Source organism: Grammomys surdaster, unplaced genomic scaffold, assembly GCF_004785775.1.
Source record: "Grammomys surdaster isolate TR1022 unplaced genomic scaffold, NIH_TR_1.0 187, whole genome shotgun sequence".
Lineage (NCBI taxonomy): Eukaryota > Metazoa > Chordata > Mammalia > Rodentia > Muridae > Grammomys > Grammomys surdaster.
This window is the reverse complement of record NW_021604632.1, coordinates 2,956,251-2,978,232: the sequence shown is the minus strand read 5'-3', so window position 1 is coordinate 2,978,232 and position 21,982 is coordinate 2,956,251. Positions and strand designations below refer to the sequence as shown.

At 38.2% G+C, this 21,982-nt stretch overlaps 1 protein-coding gene across 6 annotated transcripts in view; it reads left to right on the top strand.

Annotated features, from left to right (window-relative positions):
• Positions 1-21,982, top strand: part of Cntnap4 (contactin associated protein like 4) — a 290,486-nt gene that overhangs the window by 231,669 nt on the left and 36,835 nt on the right. For all 6 annotated transcript variants that reach the window (XM_028768648.1, XM_028768649.1, XM_028768651.1 and 3 more), the window contains 3 exons: positions 306-433; positions 18,022-18,192; positions 18,832-19,050. In XM_028768648.1, the coding sequence (XP_028624481.1) occupies positions 306-433; positions 18,022-18,192; positions 18,832-19,050 (518 nt within the window). The remainder of the gene's footprint in view (positions 1-305; positions 434-18,021; positions 18,193-18,831; positions 19,051-21,982) is intronic.

Here is a 21,982-nt window from a genome sequence, read left to right as displayed (position 1 = left end):
AGTAACTGAACATTTTATAGGATGAAAGTAGGCTGTTGAACTGGGAGAAAGTCATCCACTCAAAAGGCCACTGCATTCTAAACTTAACCTGTGTTATATTTTTATAGTCTAGACTTCATCATCTACAAGAGATGCTAAAATCTTGCCATGTTTTCTATGATGAGCAATTGGATTATTTTTTTTATAACTGTCCAAACTTAGTAGGAGAGTCTTCATTTAGAAGTCCTGGGAAAATCGTTGCTTATTTTAGAATTATGCTCATCATCATAATTAAAGGATTTTGTTGATGCTCTTGTTTATTTTAGGACCAATGACACTGGATTCCTCTCCTATAAAGAACATCTGCCTGTCACTAAGATAGTGATTACAGACACAGGACGGCCCCATTCAGAAGCTGCTTATAAACTGGGGCCTCTGCTCTGCCGGGGAGACAGTAAGTGGTCCCAATATGTGAACTTACCAGAAGAAAGTCTTTTTGCTTAAGTATTACATGTTGTTCAATAATAGGGTTATTGATCAGAGTGTATCAGGAAAACCCATGAGATGTTTTCTTTAAATTTTCAATGACATTTGTGTATGTATATGGAGGTGTGTGGGGGAAGGAGGAACATGTGACACAGTGCACATATAGAGGCCAAAAGACAACTTGAGAGAGTCTGTTCTTACCTTCCAACATGTGGGTACCAGCGACTAAACTTAGATTGTGAGACTTGGTAGCAAGTACCTCTCTCACCACCCATCTTTACTTTATGAAAGGTTAAAAAGAAAGAAAAAAGAAAGAAGGAAAGAAAGGAAGAAAGAAATTATTGGCTATCCAGCTGATTCGTTCATAAATTCATCCTAGCAACCCTAAAATTCTCTGTATCTTTATCTACTTAGAAAGAATCAGTGCTATACAAAATGGTTAAGAATTCATGTGTACTTCCTACTGGTAAGCCTGGGGTGAGATGAGAAAATCAATAGAAGCACATGTCAGTTTGATCAAACATATTTCAACCTTTAATCTCTATTCTTTTTCAGTTCATGTGTGTGTGAATTGACTTTTAAACAATTGGTCTTCTGCTCTGTGTATTCTATGTGTAACCATTCTAAAGTGGGATTAAAATTCAAAAGTAGTTTATGACACACACACACACAGACATACATACCCACACACACACATGCACCCATATACACACATACCTGTACATACATACACCTTCCATGTGGTGTATGGAAGGTGTGGGTACTATACACACACACAAACACATAGACACACACACACCCATACACATACACAAATACACACACATGCACACATACACACACACACACACACAGAGTGAATGTCCATACATATCTAAATATTTATTGTTTTTGTCAGGGAATGAGATGAGTAGAGATTCTTAATCTTTCTTATCAAAGTCAGTTAGCTTAGGTAGATGCATTGATTATGTATGCTTTTAGTATTTCCAGAAATTAAAATGGAAATAGAAAGAAATATTTGCTTGCATTAAAAGCATGCCCTAAAATACAATTTTATTGTGGGAGCTCCACAGAACCAGGAAAGATGTGACATTCAGTAGATATAAAGAGATGCGTAGCAAAGTTGCTTCGTTAAAAAGCAAAGATGTTACTGGCCTATAAACATTACATATGCATTCTATAAAACTGCTATTCACCCCCTATTTCTGGTGTGCATCAGCCCTACCCTTGCCTCAATCCCACAATCATAGGAAGATGACATAAGGATGTTTCCTGGAGGGAGAAACTTATGAGCATAGAGATGAGGTTGTAAACTCAGCATGGATCCAGAGGAGTACACAATATTTTGTGGCTATGGAGAAGTGTTTCTGTACATCACCTGCCCCATTACTGCATGCATAGATCAAAACACTGCAGTAACCTGCTGGCCATGTCTGCTTCTCCCCCTCAGGGTACCCAGACCCATTGCACAACACGCTAGACTGGATAGAGGGAAGTTTAGCTGGGCACTGGTGGATGCAGGCAGGATCTTGATTGGAGTGAGTCCATTTAATGAGAGGACAAAGGGGTATTTATGCCCCTCGGGAGGTGTCCAGGGTCTCTGAGGCAAAGTTGTTTGTCTATGTATAATTGGCCAGGACAGGAGTTTTGGAAGACACTTCATCTAAATATTCGGGGGTTGTATGGGTATGGTAGGTGGGTATGGGGGGGTGATCTCATAAGGTCAAACAGAAATGAAGTCGGATAACTGTCAGGGTAGTAAATTCTTACTAGGTTTAATGGTGGGAGAGCAGGCTTTCGGGTGTCAGGTTGGGAAGAGAGGAGATAGCCAACTCCTGCCATCCTGGCTTTGAGGTTTCCAGGGTTGAAGTTGTCTTGACACATTCTCCATTTCTCTGGGCCATTATGGTGTCACAACAACCAACCAGGCCTCCCCTCTTATGGCATGTGCCCCAATTTCTGGGAATCAGATGTACTTCTACTGAGGTCATTACTCAATTAATCCCTCTAGGAGTTTCTTCCCTCTTTCCTTCTTTTCTTCCTTCCAAAGAAAGTTTTTTTTAAAAGATTTTACTCTTTGTAAGTGTTTATATATGTGTGCATTGTGTGTGTGTGTGTGTTTGTGTGCCACATTAATGCTTGTTGCCTTCGGAGGCTACTGAAGAGAACTTCAGATTTATTAGAATGGTGTTACCAGTTGTGAACAACCATTTGGGTGGTGGTAACTGAACCTGAGTCCTCCACAAGAGCAATGAATACTCAACTTCTAAGCCATGTCTCCAGCCCCCAACCCTTAGAATTACTTTACCTAAAATTCTTGCTGAATATTTAAGCATTCTCTCTCTCTCTCTCTCTCTCTCTCTCTCTCTCTCTCTCTCTCTCACACACACACACACACACACACACCACATACAACACCACACACATACAACACACATACACACACACTCACACCTACTGATAGCACACTCACACTACTGACAGATCCATGGAAATGCACTACACATACAAACAGACTGATCATATACTTTTTAAATTAATTTTTAAAGTTATGCCTTGGAGTAAGTCTACATCCAGACAATTTTTCTCTGCCTTCTCCTAGTTGATATTAGCAATATCTAGAACCATGTAGCAGTATCTAGGGGGAGAAGTCAGAGTTGTTGACACAAATCTTACAGCATACCAGACTGCCATGAACAAAAGATTCTAGGATCCATGTGTGTATCCTCCTAATATTAAATAGTACAATTCAGTGGATACAAAATAAAGCGGTCTTAACAATATAAATATATATCTTGATTGTAGTATTCTGAGATCTGATAACTAACTTGTGATTGAGTAATTTAATTGTTATTGACTACTTGGTCCTCATGCCTCCTATGGTTTGTGGGGTGAGGCTCATTTTCACATGAGGCCTTACATTAGACAGATTTTCAGTGTTGCAGTAAAACATCTTGACAAATTATTTCAATTGGGGAAGGTTTTGTTTTGTTTTTGCTTGTGGTTTCAGGGGTTTCAGTCCATTAGCCAACAGTTAGCTCCCTTGCTTTTGTGCTGTGGCGAGGGGGAAAGTAATTGCGGAAAGGCAAAAAAAAGAGAGATGGGGAGCAAGTTTTCTCATCTTGTAGTGGGATCGAGGATAGAGACAGAGACAGAGGCAGAGGAGGCAGGAAGAGATAGGAAAGGCCTGGGGATCAAATGTATCATTTAAAGAGCGATCCTAGACACTCTACTTCCTCCATCTCAGTTCTCCTCAGTTTTCACCATCACCAATAACACTATCAAAGTATGACTCCACTGATAGATTAATTCGTTGATTAAGTCAGAATCCCTCTAATCTATTACCTTCTACTGAAATCACAAGGTGAATTATAAATCTGATGACCAGCCATGCAACCATTGTTGTACTACCATGGAAAAGGAAAAGGGGAGGACTCAAGCCAGGATTTAAGAAAGAAGAGGATTAGTTAGGGAAGTAAATTCCATATGAGTAGATGGAAAGCTCAGAATTAGGAGCTTAAGGATAACCCATGACTTTCTGCTTGGAGTAAAACTGGTTCTATCATTCATTGAGATAAGATTTTTAAAAATTATTTGGAACAGAAAAGCATAAGCATATAAATAAAATAAATAAAAGAAAATAGGATTAAATACTTTTTTTTTCCAGAAATTTATCTAGAGTTGCAATTAGAGGTGCTGGAAACCTTAGCTCTAGTTATTTTGTAGAAGAGAGGACAGAGATGCTGAGAAACACACAAATAAATTAAAAGTGAGTGTGAACTCTGTTGGCTACTAGCTTTGAGACGCCCTAATTAATTGACAGCATTTCTTCTCTCAGATCCTTCTTGTTTTTAGCACAAGTGGGTTAGGGAAAGTTCATGCCACTGCTAACATTATTATTGACAGCACAAGTCACATGTAAAAACTGTAAGATGCTTTTCTCAGAAGCATGATGGCTTGGAATAGTAAAACTGATTTTTGTGGCAGAAGAAAAGCCAGTAAATGCTATTATCCTTAATTAATGTGGTGTTAAAACCTTTATCTTTCATGTGCTTATTTATGTTGTTCTTTTAATGACCCAGTTCTTTGTGCGTGACAAATATTAAAGAATCATTTAGACAATGTAAAAATGCTTAAGGATTTTGAAGAAAAGCATAAAGCTACAAAACCATCCACACACTTAACATAGATAACATTTTCTTCACCTGATGGTAATAGTTCCCTTTTATACCTTGCTAAACTTTCACCCAGAAGCCCTTGCCCCTCCCCCCCAAAGTCTTCCTTTTATATTGCTGTGGTTTTAACTTTTCCAGGACTCTTTAACAATGGAATCATTCAAAGCTGTTTTCAATTACACCTGGATTCTTTAACTTTACATACTACATTTGATTCATATATGTGGTTGTATGTACCCATAGCTCAGCCCCCCTTTGTGATTCAATAGTTATCCTATGGCTATGTTATGGTGTCAGCTCCCTGCCAGCAGATCCAGGCAAGAGGAGAGAGGTCCTGGTCCTGCCAGGTCTCTCCAGGGCTGAGCATGATGGCGAGTGTCGATGGCTCAAAAGAAACATACAAGGCAGGGAATATTGTCGAAGCAGGAACTTAACTTTATTACAGCCTCTCACTTATATAAGTTTGGAACATAGGGAGAGGGAGTTTTTAGTGGGGTAAGATGACATAGTAGACGGGGAAGGATGACGGAGGTATGGGGTCAATGGCAAAGCTTTACGTCAGCAACAGTGGGGCAAAAGCAGGGCCAAACAGGTCTTGCTGAGTCATTGAGATAGGACTCAAAACTTGAGCCAGGCTTAGGCTCTCCCACAAGGCCACAGAAACTCAACCAGGTTAAGGTTTGTCCTCAAGGCCCAAACCAGGGCCAAAATGGGGCCCAACATTGTGGTGAATGGAATGCATATCCATTTACTAGTTCATGCAGTGTTTGGGTACTTCCAGCTCTAGAAGACTATTAATAAAGCCAATATAGAGTTATGCCTGCAAGTTCTTGATTTTTATCTAAAAAACATCCTAAGAGGGCAATTGCTCATTCATGTGGTATATGGAAGGTGTGACTAACTTTGTAAGATGCAGTAGAGGGCATAACCCATAAAATCATACCTCACATACCAAATTCATTAAAGGACAAAGATTCTAGCATCTTAGTAGCGCTTAGGTTTTCCAGGAGGGTTCTAGAATCTTTAGAAAAGCAAACTCTCTCTTTCTGTGTGTGTGTATGTGTGTGTGTGTATGTGTGTGTGTATCTGTGTGCTTCTGTATGTGTGTCTCTGTGTGTCTGTCTGCTTGTGTGTCTATGTGCATGTGTATGTGTCTGTGCCTGTGTTTTCCTGCCTGCCTATCTCTCTCTGTGTGTGTGTGTGTGTGTGTGTGTGTGTGTGTTTAGAGGTCAGTAGGCATCTAGTGTCAGCCTGAACCTTTTACCTTGTTGGAGGTAGAGTCATTTATTGTTCTCTAATGAATAAGCCAAGAAAGCTTTCCTCCAGGTTTAGAGGAATTCTCTTATCTCTGCTTCTCACCCCAAAGTGGGAGCACTGGTGGTTACAGATGCCTGTTGTTATACCACCCACCTTCATATGAGTTCTGGGGATCTGAATTCACACTTGGATGGTAAGGACTTTCCTTACAGAGCCTCTGCCTTAGCTCTCAATTCTAAAGTCTTGCTGAATATAGACCTAGGTTTCCTTTACTTCAGACACGAAAGGGCTGAGGGAAATAATAAAAGGCAAAGATCCAAGTTTACCAGTGGGAAGAGAGCTGAGAAATGCTCAACCTTGTGCTTTTATGTCTCCTCAGCCTCCCGGGAGCTAGAGAACGTCTTTGAATTTGTCATACCATTGACAGTGTGTAGATCAACAGCTCTGACATCAGCATATATTTATACCAGTGCCCTGTAGCTCATTCCCATAGATTCTCATTCAGGAGGTGGTCGGGTGGGTAGAGCTTTGTCTAACATCCTTCTGGAAGCTTCCAGTCTATGGATCTGTCTGTATAGTATTGCCCTAGGACAGTATGGTTTATAGTCTGATGCTCCACTGGAAACTCTGTGTCCCAGTCAATGATGAGGTTGGTACCGGATGCGGAGTATGCTTTTAGAATGATTTATGCCCATTGGACAGAGAAATTTATGTCTGTTGAACAGAGCAGTAATAAAAAATGGACAAGAGATGGTGGCTTTGTGCTTTTGTTTTTCTCATTCTGTTTTTCTAGCAATTTATTTTTATTGTAGTCATACAAAAGCATCAGCCCATGATGGATTAGGGTGAGAGGGGAAAAAACTGAAAGAAAAGCAAGTATGTTTTCTAAGGATAGCTTGAGAATCCCAGCTGGAAGCCAGCAGCTGGCTTAGGTCTCAGGTAGTACTGACCCAGAGCTCTAATATTGCAGCGGTCCTTGCAAAAATCTTCAGAACTCCTCTTAAACTTTTAGGAGATAAAATGTAATCAGGTATGATGCACAAAGTTAAGTGATTTTGGACATGCAACACAAAGACATCATAGGGGCGTTCTGCTGTCCTGTGATTCCTCTACCACAAAGAACCTGCTGGGATGCCTTTCCCACCCGGCTCTCTTTCTCTCCTCCTCAATCTCAAATAGCCCCAACTTACTCTTTAAACACTCAGATTAAAAACCTTTTCTTTTTTAAAATGTTTTATTTTATTTTTATATTTTTTAGGTCTAAACTAAAGCTAATCTACCTTTTATTTTTTTTAATTGGTTATTTTATTTATTTACATTTCAAATGTTATCCTCCCTCCCAGTTTCCCTTCCACAAACCTCCATCTCCTTCCCCCTCCCTCTGCCTCTATGAGGGTGTTCCCTCACCTGCCCAGGCACACCCTGCCTCAATGCCCTAGCATTCCCCTAAGCTGAGTCACAGAACCTCCATAGGACCAAGGGGCTCCCTCCCTTTGATGCCAGATAAGGCCATCCTTTATTACGTATCCAGCTGGAGCCATGTGTACTATTTGATTGGTGGTTTAGTCCCTGGGAGCTTTGGAGGGTCTTGTTGATTGATATTGTTGTTCTCTGCTCCCTGCCCTCTCCTGGTCACCCTCTCCCACAATCCTTCCCCCATCTCCCTTTCCCTTCTCCTCTGAGGGGGGTGGGTCCCAGCTGGGTATCCTCCCACTATGAGGCATCCAGTCTCTGTGAGGCTAGTTGCTTTTTTCCTGCTGAGGCCAGACAAGGCAGTCCAGCTAGAACACATCCCACTCACAGACAACTGCTTTTGGGATATTCTTGATGAAACTTTTCTCCCAGATCTCTTGAGGACACAGACCTCCTGCCCTCTGTTGAGACAAATGTTGAATATATTACTACGACTTATTTCTCATACAGCCTTCGATTCTCTTTGAGTGCTTAAAGAACAGGGTCCATTGCTCATTTATTTTTGTGTTCCTGGTACCCAGTACTTGACTACGGCATGAAAGATAATCAATAAATAGCAGTTTGTAGAGGAAGGAAAGCGATCCATCACACACATCTAAAGAAATCTGTATGTGGTTTGAGAATTATTGGTAAGAAACAAAGAGTAAGCAAGAGTAAGCTATGAGTTGTATAAGCAATTGAAAGATAAGCAGATGTGTGTATTCCACAAAAGTAGTTTAGAAGATGGTCCCTAATTTTTAAAGTTACACACAGCGTAATACACATCTGATTCTACCCAAGACGTTTGCTTGTGATGTGCCCGGTCTGTGGCTGTCAAAATGCTTTCAGGTACGAATATGGATTTATTTTAGTTCTGAATTTATTTATTATAAATCTATTCACATTTAAGTTCTTTTTTTATTAGTCCTTTGAGAATTTCATACGAGCCTTTTGTATCTATTCCTATTCCCTACACACTCGACTTTGTGTCCTTACTTATGAAATGGATCAAGTGCTATTTGTGCTTCTTGTTAGTGTCTTGGGTATGTGACCATTCACTGGAGTATGGAGGACCAGAAAGGGACCACACCCCTAAATGAAAACTGACTCCCATCCCCTAGCAGCAACCAGCTGTCAATAACTCCTTGGCTAGTGGTAGGACACATGTGTCCCTCCACATCTATAGTGGAACCTTGACTGCTGTAGTTTTGTGCAAGCCACCAAAGCCTTAATGTGTGCTCTTCCAGAAGTCTATTCATTTATAAGCCACAAACATTTTCTTCTTCTTGGAGAAACAGAATGGTTGATAGCCCGCATTTCTTCGCTTTTTGTTTAGAAAACAAAAAATCCTTACTAACCAGGTTTTGCTGGCTCTGCTATTCTTTGGAGAGTTGCTTGTACTTAAGCATCATCTCAGACCTCTCATTAAAGCCTCTCTGTTCTTGAATGCTTTTTATTTTGATTTATTTCTGCTTGAATTTTGTTGTCAAGTATCTGTTGTTTTCTTTTATTTTTCCCTCTATGATGTGTGAGTGCTGTCTTTCCCGAGTCTGCATGTGCTTGGGAATAATTGTCACCTTAGGATTAGTAGCAAACAGCCAATTTAGTCTTAAAACATTCTCATTTTCTTGGCAACAATTTTACTGAGATGTGACTCACATGCCCTACAGTCCCCTCCCCCCTTTATAAATGTGCACAACGCAGCCACGTTCTGTGTGGTGCTTATTCATTTTAGAGACACACCTGTCCCCACAGCTAGTGGGAGAACTCTGTATCATCTGCAAATTAAACCTGTATCCACTTTCCTTTTATTCTCGCCTCAGACATACATAGCTACTTAAAACAAAAACTCTACTGGCTGGCTTATTCTGTCTGTTTCATGTATATCAAAACACAAACTGTGTATGGTTTTGCAACTGGTTGTTTCCACAATATTTTAAAGTTCATCTGTGTTGAACCATGTATTGGTATCTTATTTCTATGGACAAATAACATTTCACTATAGGGGTAGATAAATATACTTTTTATCCCTTTATCCATTCACTATTTGATGAACATTTGAAATAGCTCCCTTGCACCTTTTGAACAGTGTTAGCAGGGTCCTATAGTCATTTTTAAGTTGTTTTGTAGACACAGGTTTTGATTTCTCTTGATCTTGTCTTAAAAATTTAACCGAAGAATTGATAATTTCCAGTACATCCCAATAGATGGGCTCGTTTCTGCAGAAACCACTGTAACATTTTGGGGCCATGCTTTTTGACCTCTGCCAGGTTTGTTCACATTTTCATACTTGGTTGGTACTGAAAACAAGGCAGCCATCTTGTTTTTTTGTAGCTGTTCATTCTGTCTTTCAGGCTAACTACAGAAGCAGGTTCTGTTTCTGAAAGGCATTTGTCAGTTGCCTCAACACTTAAAACTATAACAAAATACCCTCTAGGCTAGATCTATTTTCTTTCCCTGCTTAGAAATTGGTGGACAGTATTTTTTAATTTCTTGCATTGAAGACTTTGGAGAAATATGAGGTTAAACAAAATTTTCCACTTTAAGGAAGACTTGCCCTTTTTAGGTGATCGCTTGAAGGAAAAACTACATTTAAAGGTCATTATTTAATAAAAATGCATCCAAGTGTTATACATTTGATATTTTTCTGTGAAACAGATACAATGACCTAGAAGGTTTATACATCCTATGTTTTAAGGAGTTTTTGCAAATGTTCCAAATTTCTCTTCTTAGTTACTTTTGGGACATTTGAGGCTTTCAATAACTTTTATTAAATGTATTTCTACTGAGTTGTGTTGAAGTTTTGGGGGGAAATTACCCATAAAATCTATCAAGTTAGGAAAGATGGTTGAGAGTTTCTTGTTCTAAGAAACATTTGAGTCTCTGAAATTCAGCTTGTCTGTATTGACTGGTCTAGTGGCCTTCAAGAGCACAGCTGCCAATGATACATTACATAATCAAAGATTTCTGGATGCAATAAATAACTTTGCAGAAGTTAGGTGCTCAGACTAGGAAAAAGATATTGACCAGTGATTTTCTTAACTTTTCTTCCATTTGACACACTTCCTTCCAGTTGGTAGTCTACCTATGAGCCACTAAAGAAGTAGGGATCAATTCCATTTCAACACATAATAAGATAATACAAGTTTCTTATCTTCTCTGTGTCTGATAAACCCCCACACTCTATAAATTCTTATTTTTAAATTTTATGTGTTCCAAGGAATCTACTCAACTTTTTTTTTTAATTGAACAGGAAAAAATGAGAGAAGTAAGGAAGGAGGGGGAGAAGAGGAAGGGTTAGATGATAAGATGGCAACATTAAGAAACTACAAAAAAGTCCAACAAGATAAGATGAATAATGAACATTGAAATAGGAATTATTCTTAGGTTTCTAATCACTCTGATAACAAGAGAAAGTGTATAATTTTCTTCAACAAGTATTGACTGATAGACTACTTGCACTGAGAGAAAGAGAGAGAAAGAGAGAGAGAGAGAGAGAGAGAGAGAGAGAGAACATTCTTATGCATATTCTTGGCATTTACTTTCTCTTAGAAAGAGAAGACAATAATCCCATAAGATATATGTTATGATATAGACGCTACCAAGAGCTGTCAAGTAAAAATAGTAAAATTAATACAGAAGGAAGGAAATTTTAAATGAGATGATTATTTAAGGATCATTGAGAAGGCAACATTCAAATAAAGTCAAGACTGAAGTCAATAAGGAAACAAGGATTGAGTACATGTTTGAAAGAGTCTCAAAATAAGAGGAGCCCAGAGCAGTGATACAGACATGGGGATGTAGCTGATAGAAGTGTATGAATGTGTATTTTCATGTAACAGATTGTTTGAGGCACAGTGAGCAAGTTACAAGTGGTAAAGGAAACTGGTAATCATGCTAGGGAGGGGTTGGAAATATTTATTTTCAGCTTCAGTGAGCTTGGAGGATGCTAGAGAATTTTGAGTAAGAGAACACAATGACTTATGTTTTAGTGAGATTCAGCAGAGTTAAGACCAAAACAAGATGGTGGGTGATTGCTACATTATTAACTATGTCGAAACATCATAGTGACTTGGAGAGCAGTGCGATGGTGAGAGGTGTGATTGTGGACATTGTGTAAAGGGAGGGTTAATTAAGTTGCTGATGGATTGATGTCATTTTCAAGAGGAAATATAAAGAATATGACAGAGATGTGTTTGATAGGATAGTTAGAAGCATAGATCTGACATTGATTGAAATGGGAAACACTCCTTCCAGGGTCAAGAAGTTGGAATTCTTGCAAGGAGCTTCATTTTTAGACATTTAAAAGCCAAGATGTCATCAGTCATTGAAATAGAGATGTGATGTTGTCACGTTAAAAGTTCCAGGCTTCAGACATATGCTCATATATAATAAATATGCTTACATCCAGAGAATAGATCAGCTGGAGTTACTGTGGATGGAGATGTATAGGGGCAGAGTCATGAGATATTCCAGAAGTGATAAGTGGAGGTGGTGGGGAGGAAGAAGGGAGGAAGACCGAATGCAAAAGGTAGAAATGTGTGGGTGTCCTGGGCTCCACATGAAAGCGGTGTTTCCAGGGAGGAAGCACAATCAACTACATTAAATGCCGATAGCTTACATAAGGTGAGAATTGTGACAACTGAATTGAACAATGCAGAGATCATCACTGACATTGACAATGGCTTGTTTAGGAGAGTTAGTTGAGCTGGGCGTGGGAGATTAGAGCCTAGAATAGGCTCATCAAACAGTGGGTGCAAAACAATGGGGAAATTAGTAATGGGCAGGAAGAAAGTAATATCACAGAATGGAGTTTGGAAGATGGGAGAATTAATAGCACAATTGTACTGGAGGAAGAGACCAATCACAGACGTCTTTGGAATTGGAACAGTTTGGAATTCTACACAGAGGATGTAGAGTGTAGATAGTGATAACAGGGAGACGAAGAGGTGAACTGGGTGATCAGAGAATGTCTCTTGGGCTCTTTATTTTTATAGAAGTTCAAGGATGAAAGATGGGATGTTGTATGCTTGGAAACAGAGCAGTTCCACAATTACCCTCTAAGAACATGGAATTCATAAGAAGCATTAGCCATACGTGGTGCTTGCAAATTAGCATATAGTGTTCTCATTTGTCATTGTGCTATATCCAGCATGTGTTTATGTGTTTACATAGGGTGTACATTAAAGGATATGTGTGTATATATATATATAATATATAATATATATATATGTATATATACTATATACATATATATATTATATACATATATATTACATATATATATTCAAGCAAAGACTGTATTATATAATTAAGTCATATGTGCAGGAGTCATTAGGTAATAAATATGAATAACTTACTAACTCTTATTTTTGGTGAGTATAGTCAGTGAAATTCCTCATCAAATTAATGAATATAGATAAGTTTCCTCTGGGCATGGAAAACAGAATCTGGTATGTCTGGCTACAAATGTATTTGAAGGGCCAATTTATTATAATTAAAAAACACTGACGAGTCTAATATAAAGTATGTATGTTTGCAAATATAGAGAGCTGTTATGAGCTCTTTCATTTATAGTCCATGAGAGTATTAAAATATTTTAATAGTATTCTCTGACAATATACTGAGTGTCTATTTTTGACATTAAATGTGTGAATAAAAGAAGTTCATTTTCATTGGCATATGCTCAACAGAAAGCTCTTAGTTTGCACGTATTTATCTTGCTTCTACCAAAACAACTCTATTTCATGTTATTTAAATATCTAAGGCTGGTTACAAATGATCTATTGATTAATTTTCTTCTTCTCAAATGGGTAACTGGACTCAAACTTTATTCCATAGCTACATATGTTAATGCATATCAGTATTGGGTAGACCAGATGTATTTTGCACTTGAAATGCATCCTTCTTTGCATATTAGTATGTGGTTGTTAGATAGTTCAACTTAAGTTGCTTCAGTTAAAGAGGGTATGATGTGTGGGAGAATCTCTTTTCTGGTATCTAACACAACCTTATACACTTTCCAATGTTGCTCACAGAAATGAAGTATGAATAAGCAACACCAAAGTTAAATCAACTTTGCTCGTTTTGTTTACAATTTTATACATCTTTTTGTACCTAGTAGGTGGATGCTTGCATCAAAATTGAGCTGGGAAGATAGCTCAGTCAAAAAATGCTTGCTATAGGGAATGGACATGTTAATTCAATTCAAGCACCCTTTAGAAAGCCCTGTAGAGACAGATACAGGTAGATACCTGGGGTTTGTTGACCAGGCTATCTCTTACTGAGTTTGGGCACTTACAGATTTGATTAGTGTAGCTTGCCCATGAGACTCAGAAATCTTCCTCCCAGTGAGAGGCCCTGTCACCCCAAATAATGAAGTGGACAGATCCTGAAGAATGACAACTTCAGTTGACCTTTGACTCTTTGTATATATATATGCATGCTTGTGGCCATACACACACAAATATAAATACACAACACACAAATTCTATTCTTCCAGCTTTTTGTAAAATAAGATTGTCTGTCCTTGAAAATTTAAGTCATATATGTGTGTGTGTGTGTGTGTGTGTGTGTGTGTGTAACAAAGGAAAGAATATATATATATTCTTTCCTTTGTTACTAATATCCACTTTTCTATGAAATTAATGTAAGAATAAAACAAAGCATACTCTGCAGATTAGTTTTAAAATCCTTTGATTACAAAGACAATCTCTGCTCTACTTTTGTAAGAGGTAAAAATCATACCAACTATATTGAATGTGTTGGAGGAGACAGCAGGGGTATTTTACTGTGTGCAAACACCCACGAGTAGCTTTACTCTCTTTTCTACTGATCTATAATCCACACACTGTGATTCTCCCCAGCCAGACTTCATTTGCTTCACCCTCATTTTTACACATATGGATTTCTATGGAGGTTCATAAATTGTTGAAAACAATAACAGAAGTGCTAAAAAGAGGAACCAGTGAATTATTAAACCAATACATAGGTTTTCATGTTCCAATGAGCAACATGTAATTAATCTTGGTGTTTTATTTCTGTTAAGAAACTTCTATTTTCTAGCTCATTTTAATGGCCCATAAATATTTAGAAGATCCATTTGACTGCTAAAATAATCCTCACTTCAATATTTTAATATTATATATCTTAATATTATATATATATGATTCTCATTCTCACTTCAATATTTTAATATTATATATATTTTAATATTACATATTTTAATATTATATATATATATATATATATATATGATTCTCATCAGTCTCCTTTGATTTATTTATATCCCCAACCCTAAGAAAATGCTCCTATTTCTAGAATTCTTTTTAAAAAGCCATTCTACTTATGAGAGAACTAAATGCTTAGAAACTTTTTAAAAGTACGTATAGTATTAGCCAGGCAGTGGTGGCGCACGCCTTTAATCCCAGCACTTGGGAGGCAGAGGCAGACAGATTTCTGAGTTCCAGGCCAGCCTGGTCTACAGAGTGAGTTCCAGGACAGCCAGGGCTACACAGAGAAACCCTGTCTCGAAAAAAAAAAAAAGTACATATAGTATTAAATAGTGCTAAACTCTAATTCTTTAAGGTTCTTTGTAAAAATATTTACACATAAAATCAGATATTCATTATATGTTCCTATTTTATATAAATAGGAATAAATCTTCACCCTGATATATGATAGATGAATATACATTATATAGCTATGGAAATCTAAAAGGCAAGATTGCCAAGGGAGCATTTTTCTTTACTGATTCATATTTGTTTAATTAGATATTTTACTTATCATTTAGTTCATTATCACTATATAGTAATGTGTTACAATGCATCTTGATGTATTATTTGTGTGTACATGTTAATGCACGTGTGTTCACATGCACATAGAGGCCAGAGGTTGACATCAGGTGTCTACCACAGTCACTCTCCACACTGTGAGAAGAGTGTGTTTCTCACTGAGCATGAAGCTCACTGGTCTACCCTAGCCTAGCCCTGGGATGATAGAAGCATCCTGCATACCTGGTTTTATGTGGGTGCTGGGAATCTGAGCTCAGGTCCTTGTGCTTACATAACAACTTCTTTACTCAGTTGAGCCAACCCCTTCAGCCTAGCCTTCCCTATGTTCTCATTGAGGTAATTTTTAAAAGAAGTATCTTTTTGCCTAGCAACAAATCATGCAATACTTCAGAACTGCTCCTGTGCAGCTTAGGGACTCTCCAACCCCCTTCCTTACAGAATCCTCTTATGGGGACAGTTTCCTGCTGTGACTACAGATCTCTGCCTCTTCCTTGCTCCTGTTTCCGTGGCTCCTTTCTCTGAGACTGCCCAAATTCTCTTGGGTGTACTGGACATAAGGCGCTGAGACATTACATGCCATTAAACATACCTTTCCTTCAGTGTAATTGTTGACCTTGGTTTTCTTTATAGCTGTCTCGAATTAGCCTCTGTTTCTTAATCTTGTGAATTGTTCTTACCTCCATCTCTACCTATTGTGAATTTGTAAAATGGGGCCAACTTAATAAACAAAACATAGTATTGTCTGTAAGAGTGTTTTAGCGTCCTAAAGCTACACTGTTTTCACTAACCTGAGAGCATTTATTGTATAGAGAGAAGCAATTCAATGATTGTCCTTGAGATTCAACCATTTCCTGAATTTTTCCATATGAAGCTTTAGTTAATTATAATACATCATGCAGCAAATGGAATCTTGATTTTATAATGTATAAATATAATAATAAAATAATATTACATAACTGAAAACTTGGTCCTGATCATTCTCTTTCTAAGCATATGAGATCATACTTAGCAATATTCCATAATTTAAAGTCACACACTTTGACTTTATATCTAGTATTTCAAGAGAAAGCCATGTTGTTCCTTATAAAAGACCAGGTAAGCAATTTAACGAGCACAAATATGCTGTTACCTCTTCGTTGACATTTTTTTATATTTTGTGCTTCCTTTCATAGACTTATATGATCTAAGGGTCTAGTACAGAAGTAACTATTTAAAGGATGTAAGACATAGCCATGGCAGAACTCAGATAACATGTAAATTCACTTGGCTGTGCGTGAGGAGGTGGGATATCACGAATTAGGTTTGTTCCAACTGAATAAATTCAGTTTTAAACTGTCCACATGTAGCAGAAATTTGACTTTTGAGTCAGGTCTATTTTATAAAAAAAAAAGCAGAAAGAAAACAAACAAACAACAGACCTATACAGTGTTCTTTGCAGGGTTAACAGAAAACAAGGCAAAAATCTAAGGGACATGTAGAGAAACAGGTCAAGATTGTGATTTTCAGGTAGCTGGGTCTCTGCTACCATAATGAACTCTTTCTTTAAAACACCTGCTACTGGCTCTGGATGACCAATATATCTTTCTTATGGGGAGGTAATTTAGATAGGAGAATTTTATTCCTTGCTGAGAGGGTGGGTGGAGAGGCTTCAAACTAAGGATGCCCCTCGTCCTAGTTGATGTGCTGAGAACTTTCTGATGGCAGCTGAGGCTCATAGCTCATTTCTCTGATAATTCTCCACATCAACTCAATAGATTCATCTGGATTTCATCCCGACAGCCCCGCCTGTGACTTTGTATTTCATTTTCCATATTTCTTCCCTCATACACTCAAATATTTCTGTTTTCAAAAGAATAATTGCAAATATCCACCAGTGCTAGTCAAGATGGAAACACTGTATTTAGACAGCGATTGCAATTAACATAGACTTTATATATACTCTTCATTACTCTGATGTGTGTTGAGGGGTGCGGTGTGATGAGACCTGGGTTGAGGTAACTGTGGAGATCTGAAGAGAGTGTTGGATATCCTGGAGGTGGAGTTATGGAGGTTGAGAGCTGCCTGCTGTGGGTGATGTGAATCAAGTTTGGGTCTTTTGTAAAACGAGTACAGAGTCTTAACTGCTGAGCCATCTCTCCAGCCCCTATGTGTTTGGGTTTTTTCCCCAGGTCTCTAAACAGATATCCCAAGCTTCAATTTCCATCTATTCTTAAGTATTGAATACTTGTAAACATTTAGAGAAAGCTTTCACCTACTTCCCTGTCATAAGCAAAACAGAGTGACTATTATTGAATGAAAAATGCATTTTTCTAAGCACAACTGTGGTACATAGTCCAAGTGTGTTTTGGTCTTTAATTACGTGAAAGCATATTTAGAATGCCGGATTTCAGTGTGAAGTTGGCAAGGCCAGTAATAGGGATAGTTGAGAATCTAATTTAATGGCAAGTGTTGTTTGCGAGGAGCTGCTGTAGGGAGTTTTTGGGTTGTAACAACTAGGTGTCTACGTTTTCAAGATACAAAAATATTAAGCAATTAATTAAGACCTAGCAGATTCTTCAGATATTACTTTATCTTAGGACAGGGAAGATAGAATTTTTGTTTGCAGGTTTTTTTTTTTCTTGTATTGTAGGCATTTCTGTAGGAAGCTTTCCTGCTGTATGTTGGAAAGAATTCAGGTTTTCAACTCTGTAGGCTCTCTCGTCCTATGCCTGTGTGTCTGTACGTAGTGAACAAGGAAAGAGGTTTATATTGGATGGATGAGTGACGTTTTTAACCAGGCTGCTAAATGGAGAAAACACAGTTCTAGTTAGAAATTTCCTTTGTAGGTTGCGGATTTGTTTTCTCCTTGAGTCTGTTCTTTTCTGTACTTGTCTAAACAGGGCCGTTTTGGAACGCAGCTTCCTTTAACACTGAGGCTTCCTACCTCCACTTCCCCACATTCCGTGGAGAGCTCAGTGCCGATGTGTCCTTCTTTTTCAAGACCACAGCCCTATCTGGGGTGTTTTTAGAGAACCTTGGAATCACCGACTTCATACGAGTAGAATTACGCTGTAAGTATCCTTTCCAGAAAGGTCGTGGGACACAGTCATCTAGCCCTGAATTCTTCAGTTAACTTTTAGGAGCTCATACATTTTATCTATATAAAAAAAGCTACTTTCTAAGAAAATAATTGAATATTTAACAAGTGATAACTCAGTAAAAATATTGATAAATTCATTAGCAGTGGAAAAAGTTTAAGGTGAAGTAATTAAAATTGAAGACAAATTTTCAGTTAATGACTAATATTAATTACAAAATTACTTAATGAACCGCTTATTATTTTGATATATTCATGGGCTGCTATTAATAGCATAACATCCAATGCGTGTCTCCTGCTGTTAAATGATATAAACTTTGAATCAATGAAGCGATTTTTTTTGTATAATCCATTATGGGTGCCAGTTTTGTGCTGTCTCTGAACAGCTGAATGTATATCAATGTGAAAGATTAATTCAGAGGAGGAACTTTTAAAAGTCTATTATTTTTACCCCCAAATACACTTCACCACCTCATTCCATCTCAAGAGAGTCGAGTCTGTTTGGATGCTTGCTTTTATGTAATGTAAGCCTTGTGTCTGATAATTGCTGTGAGGCATTGTTGTAAGTGTATGGAAGACTTACCTGGAAACCCCTCCTATCTGATATTTCCAGCACCCACAGCAGTCACCTTCTCATTTGACGTGGGGAACGGGCCTTTTGAACTCTCTGTGCACTCACCCACCCACTTCAATGACAACCAGTGGCATCACGTGCGAGTGGAGAGGAACATGAAAGAGGCATCTCTTCAGGTGGATGAGCTCCCTCCGAAGATACAAGCTGCTCCCACGGACGGCCACGTCCTGTTACAGCTCAATAGCCAACTCTTTGTTGGTAAGTTGCTCTTCTAAAACACCAAAGGCATGTGTGTCTAGAGATGAGCCACAATAAAAAAAAATCCCAACTCAAAAAAAAAATGGTGATAAATATGGAAAAGTAGAGACAAAACATTACTTATTGAAAATCCAGGTTCAGTCTGTACCAAGTTCCCCATTCCTTCCTAATAACCAATCCATGTAATGGGTATTATCCCGACTCTACATTGGGGTAGGGTGGCTGGAGTTTGGGGAATGACTTATGTCCTGAAACCAACCTAGTTGAGAGATGTGAATTTTTCTGCAACCATGTCCTCCTTACTCTGCACACCCAATTTCTTAAAATGTAGAGGTTGCATAACATGTCATGTTTTGCATATTCCATCAGGGCTTTTAGTGTGATCTGGGATACATCAACCTCTGTCCTCAGAAATAAGAAGCCCCTATAATGCCAGCCAGTGATATTTCTTCCCAACTTGGACCTGTTGTATCAAAACCAGGCCAGTGGTAGGAAAGGAATAAAAAGTCAGACCTCAGAGCTCAGTTTCAGCAGCTTCTCTTCTACTTTGTCCATTTTATTATCAGCTCTCTTCTGATAATTTACTTTATAATGTCCACTGGCTCAGTGTTTGCAGATGCCAGGCTGAAATTCCTCTCCATGGGTTTAATTTTCTTTTGCATCTTGCTAATTACTTTTGCAGAAGTTACAGACCATGAAGTTCAAGGATTATCGTTTATCTGATCCCAGCTCATACATTTTAATGTAAACAAAGACTCAGAGACACGATTAGGCAGGATAAATGATGAATTATCAGAAATTATAACCAAGACATCTTTAATGGCTATATTTAGAGCAGAATTCATCGGCTGCTTCCCCCCTTACACCTTCAGCTGCCTAACAATCTTATTAGCATCCTTTCACTGAAAGAAATGAGCTTGCCAGTGACACATCTGACAAAGACATATTTAGGTCTTCTAATAAATTTATGTCCTCATTATTTTCATTATTTATTCTTTCCCTGAAAACAAATTTAATGAATAGCTTCCACAACGAAAGCACCTTGATAGATATTCTACTCACAGACTTATGGCCACTCAGCTGGTTTATTTAAGAGTAGAGAAACCATAAAGTATACTTGGAAGAAATATATAACTTTTCTCTTAATGCCATACTAGAAGCTCCGTCAGGAAATGGACATAGATATCTCTTGAATTCTAAAAAAAAAAAAAAAAAAATGAGAGATGGTCACAACAAAAAAGGTACTGCAATTTAAAATCTGTCAGTGGCTTGGAAATAGCCTTACTATTCTTAGAAATTGAGAAGGCTGAAATTGTCCTCGAATTTTTCAGTGAAATATGTTGCAGTTTGCCTGTAGATGACCTTTCCTCCTTGGGAGGAATTTCAACTTCCGAGAGATGGCATCACTATATATTGTACCTGATAGGAATCCTGGACTTAATTTGATTTCAGGTGGTGGTAATGAAGTATCGTATGACATCAGAAAACTGTTTTGAACAGGCTTGGGCCTTTTGCCATCAATCATGTACAATAATTTGGCTAAGAATCAAAGAGATTTCATCTTTATGGAGGCAATTAGTCGGGCCTTTGACATCTCCATATGTGTTCAGACTTAGGGTGGCTATGCCACTGGGAAATTTAAACAATAGAAACCTTGATTATGTTTAGGACAAAGGCAGTGAAAAAAAGAGATATTTGTTCTAGTTGCAATGAATAAAAAAGGTCTTCATTCTTACAGGTGATGGAGGTCAATATGGCTGGAGAGAATCAATGTGACGGAATGCAGGGAAAGTTGGGTTGAGCTATATACTGGATCATGGGAGGCCCTTGTAGGTCATGCGGATCTAATATTAAGGAAACCAGTTGGAACAGGCTATTGCAGATTTGTGTGAGCACTCCCAGCAGCCCCAGCTGAGGTAGACGTGTTGAAACAGAGAGGGGATGCATTTTAGATGTAACTGCATGCAATGACATAATGCAATGTAGTGATACCTGACTGTCAAAAATACCACCTAAGGGGCTGCTTTTGTTATTACCCCTACCACCGAGTAGACTACTCTCAGGAGAGGATACCTTTCAAGTTCAACAAACAGTGTACACAACACAAAATATTAATCTTCCAATCTACAACGCTCCTATCAAACAAATAATTGTATTCCTTTTTATAAGTTTACCACTAAAGACTCTTTGCCTTGCAGGCAGACTCCATGAGAGACAAATTATAATTAAAAAGGTTACACTGAATTAGAGCTCAGTGGGTGACAAACTAGTAAAATATCATCAGTAATTAGAGAGAATTTAATGAAGCACTTACTATGAGCAAAAGGTTCTCTGCCACCCTATGAGGATATTTCAGTGAAAGAGTTAGCCAATGGTGAGAAATTAATATATATATATGAATAGAATATATATATGCATATGTATATATATGCATATATATTCTAATAGTGAAAGAAAGCAAGGTAGAAACAGAAGCAGGAGTATAGTGAGTAGGGCCATGATTAGTGTTGAGCATTTCCATTTCAAACAGGGTAGTGGAGAGGTAGCGTTGACTTGAGTTGACACCAGAGGAAGTAGAGTAGAGATGGACCCCGTGAACTTCTCGGAAGATGGAATCGTGAGCGGTAACGGTGAGTTTGACAGAGCATAGAGAACAGGAATAAGTCAATATGGCTGGAGAGAATCAATGTGATGGAATGTAGGGAAAGTTGGGTTGAGCTCTACGCTGGATCATGGGAGGCCCTTGCAGGGCATGCGGATCTAATATTAAGGGATGGACTATTTACTTCCTAGCTTATTTACTTCCTTGGTTCTCATTTCCTGCTACGAGGGACATGGATGGAAGGAAGCCAGTGGGAGCAGGCTATTGAAGATTTGTGTGAGCGCTCCCAGCAGCCCCAGCTGAAGTAGATGTGTAACTGCATACAACTTG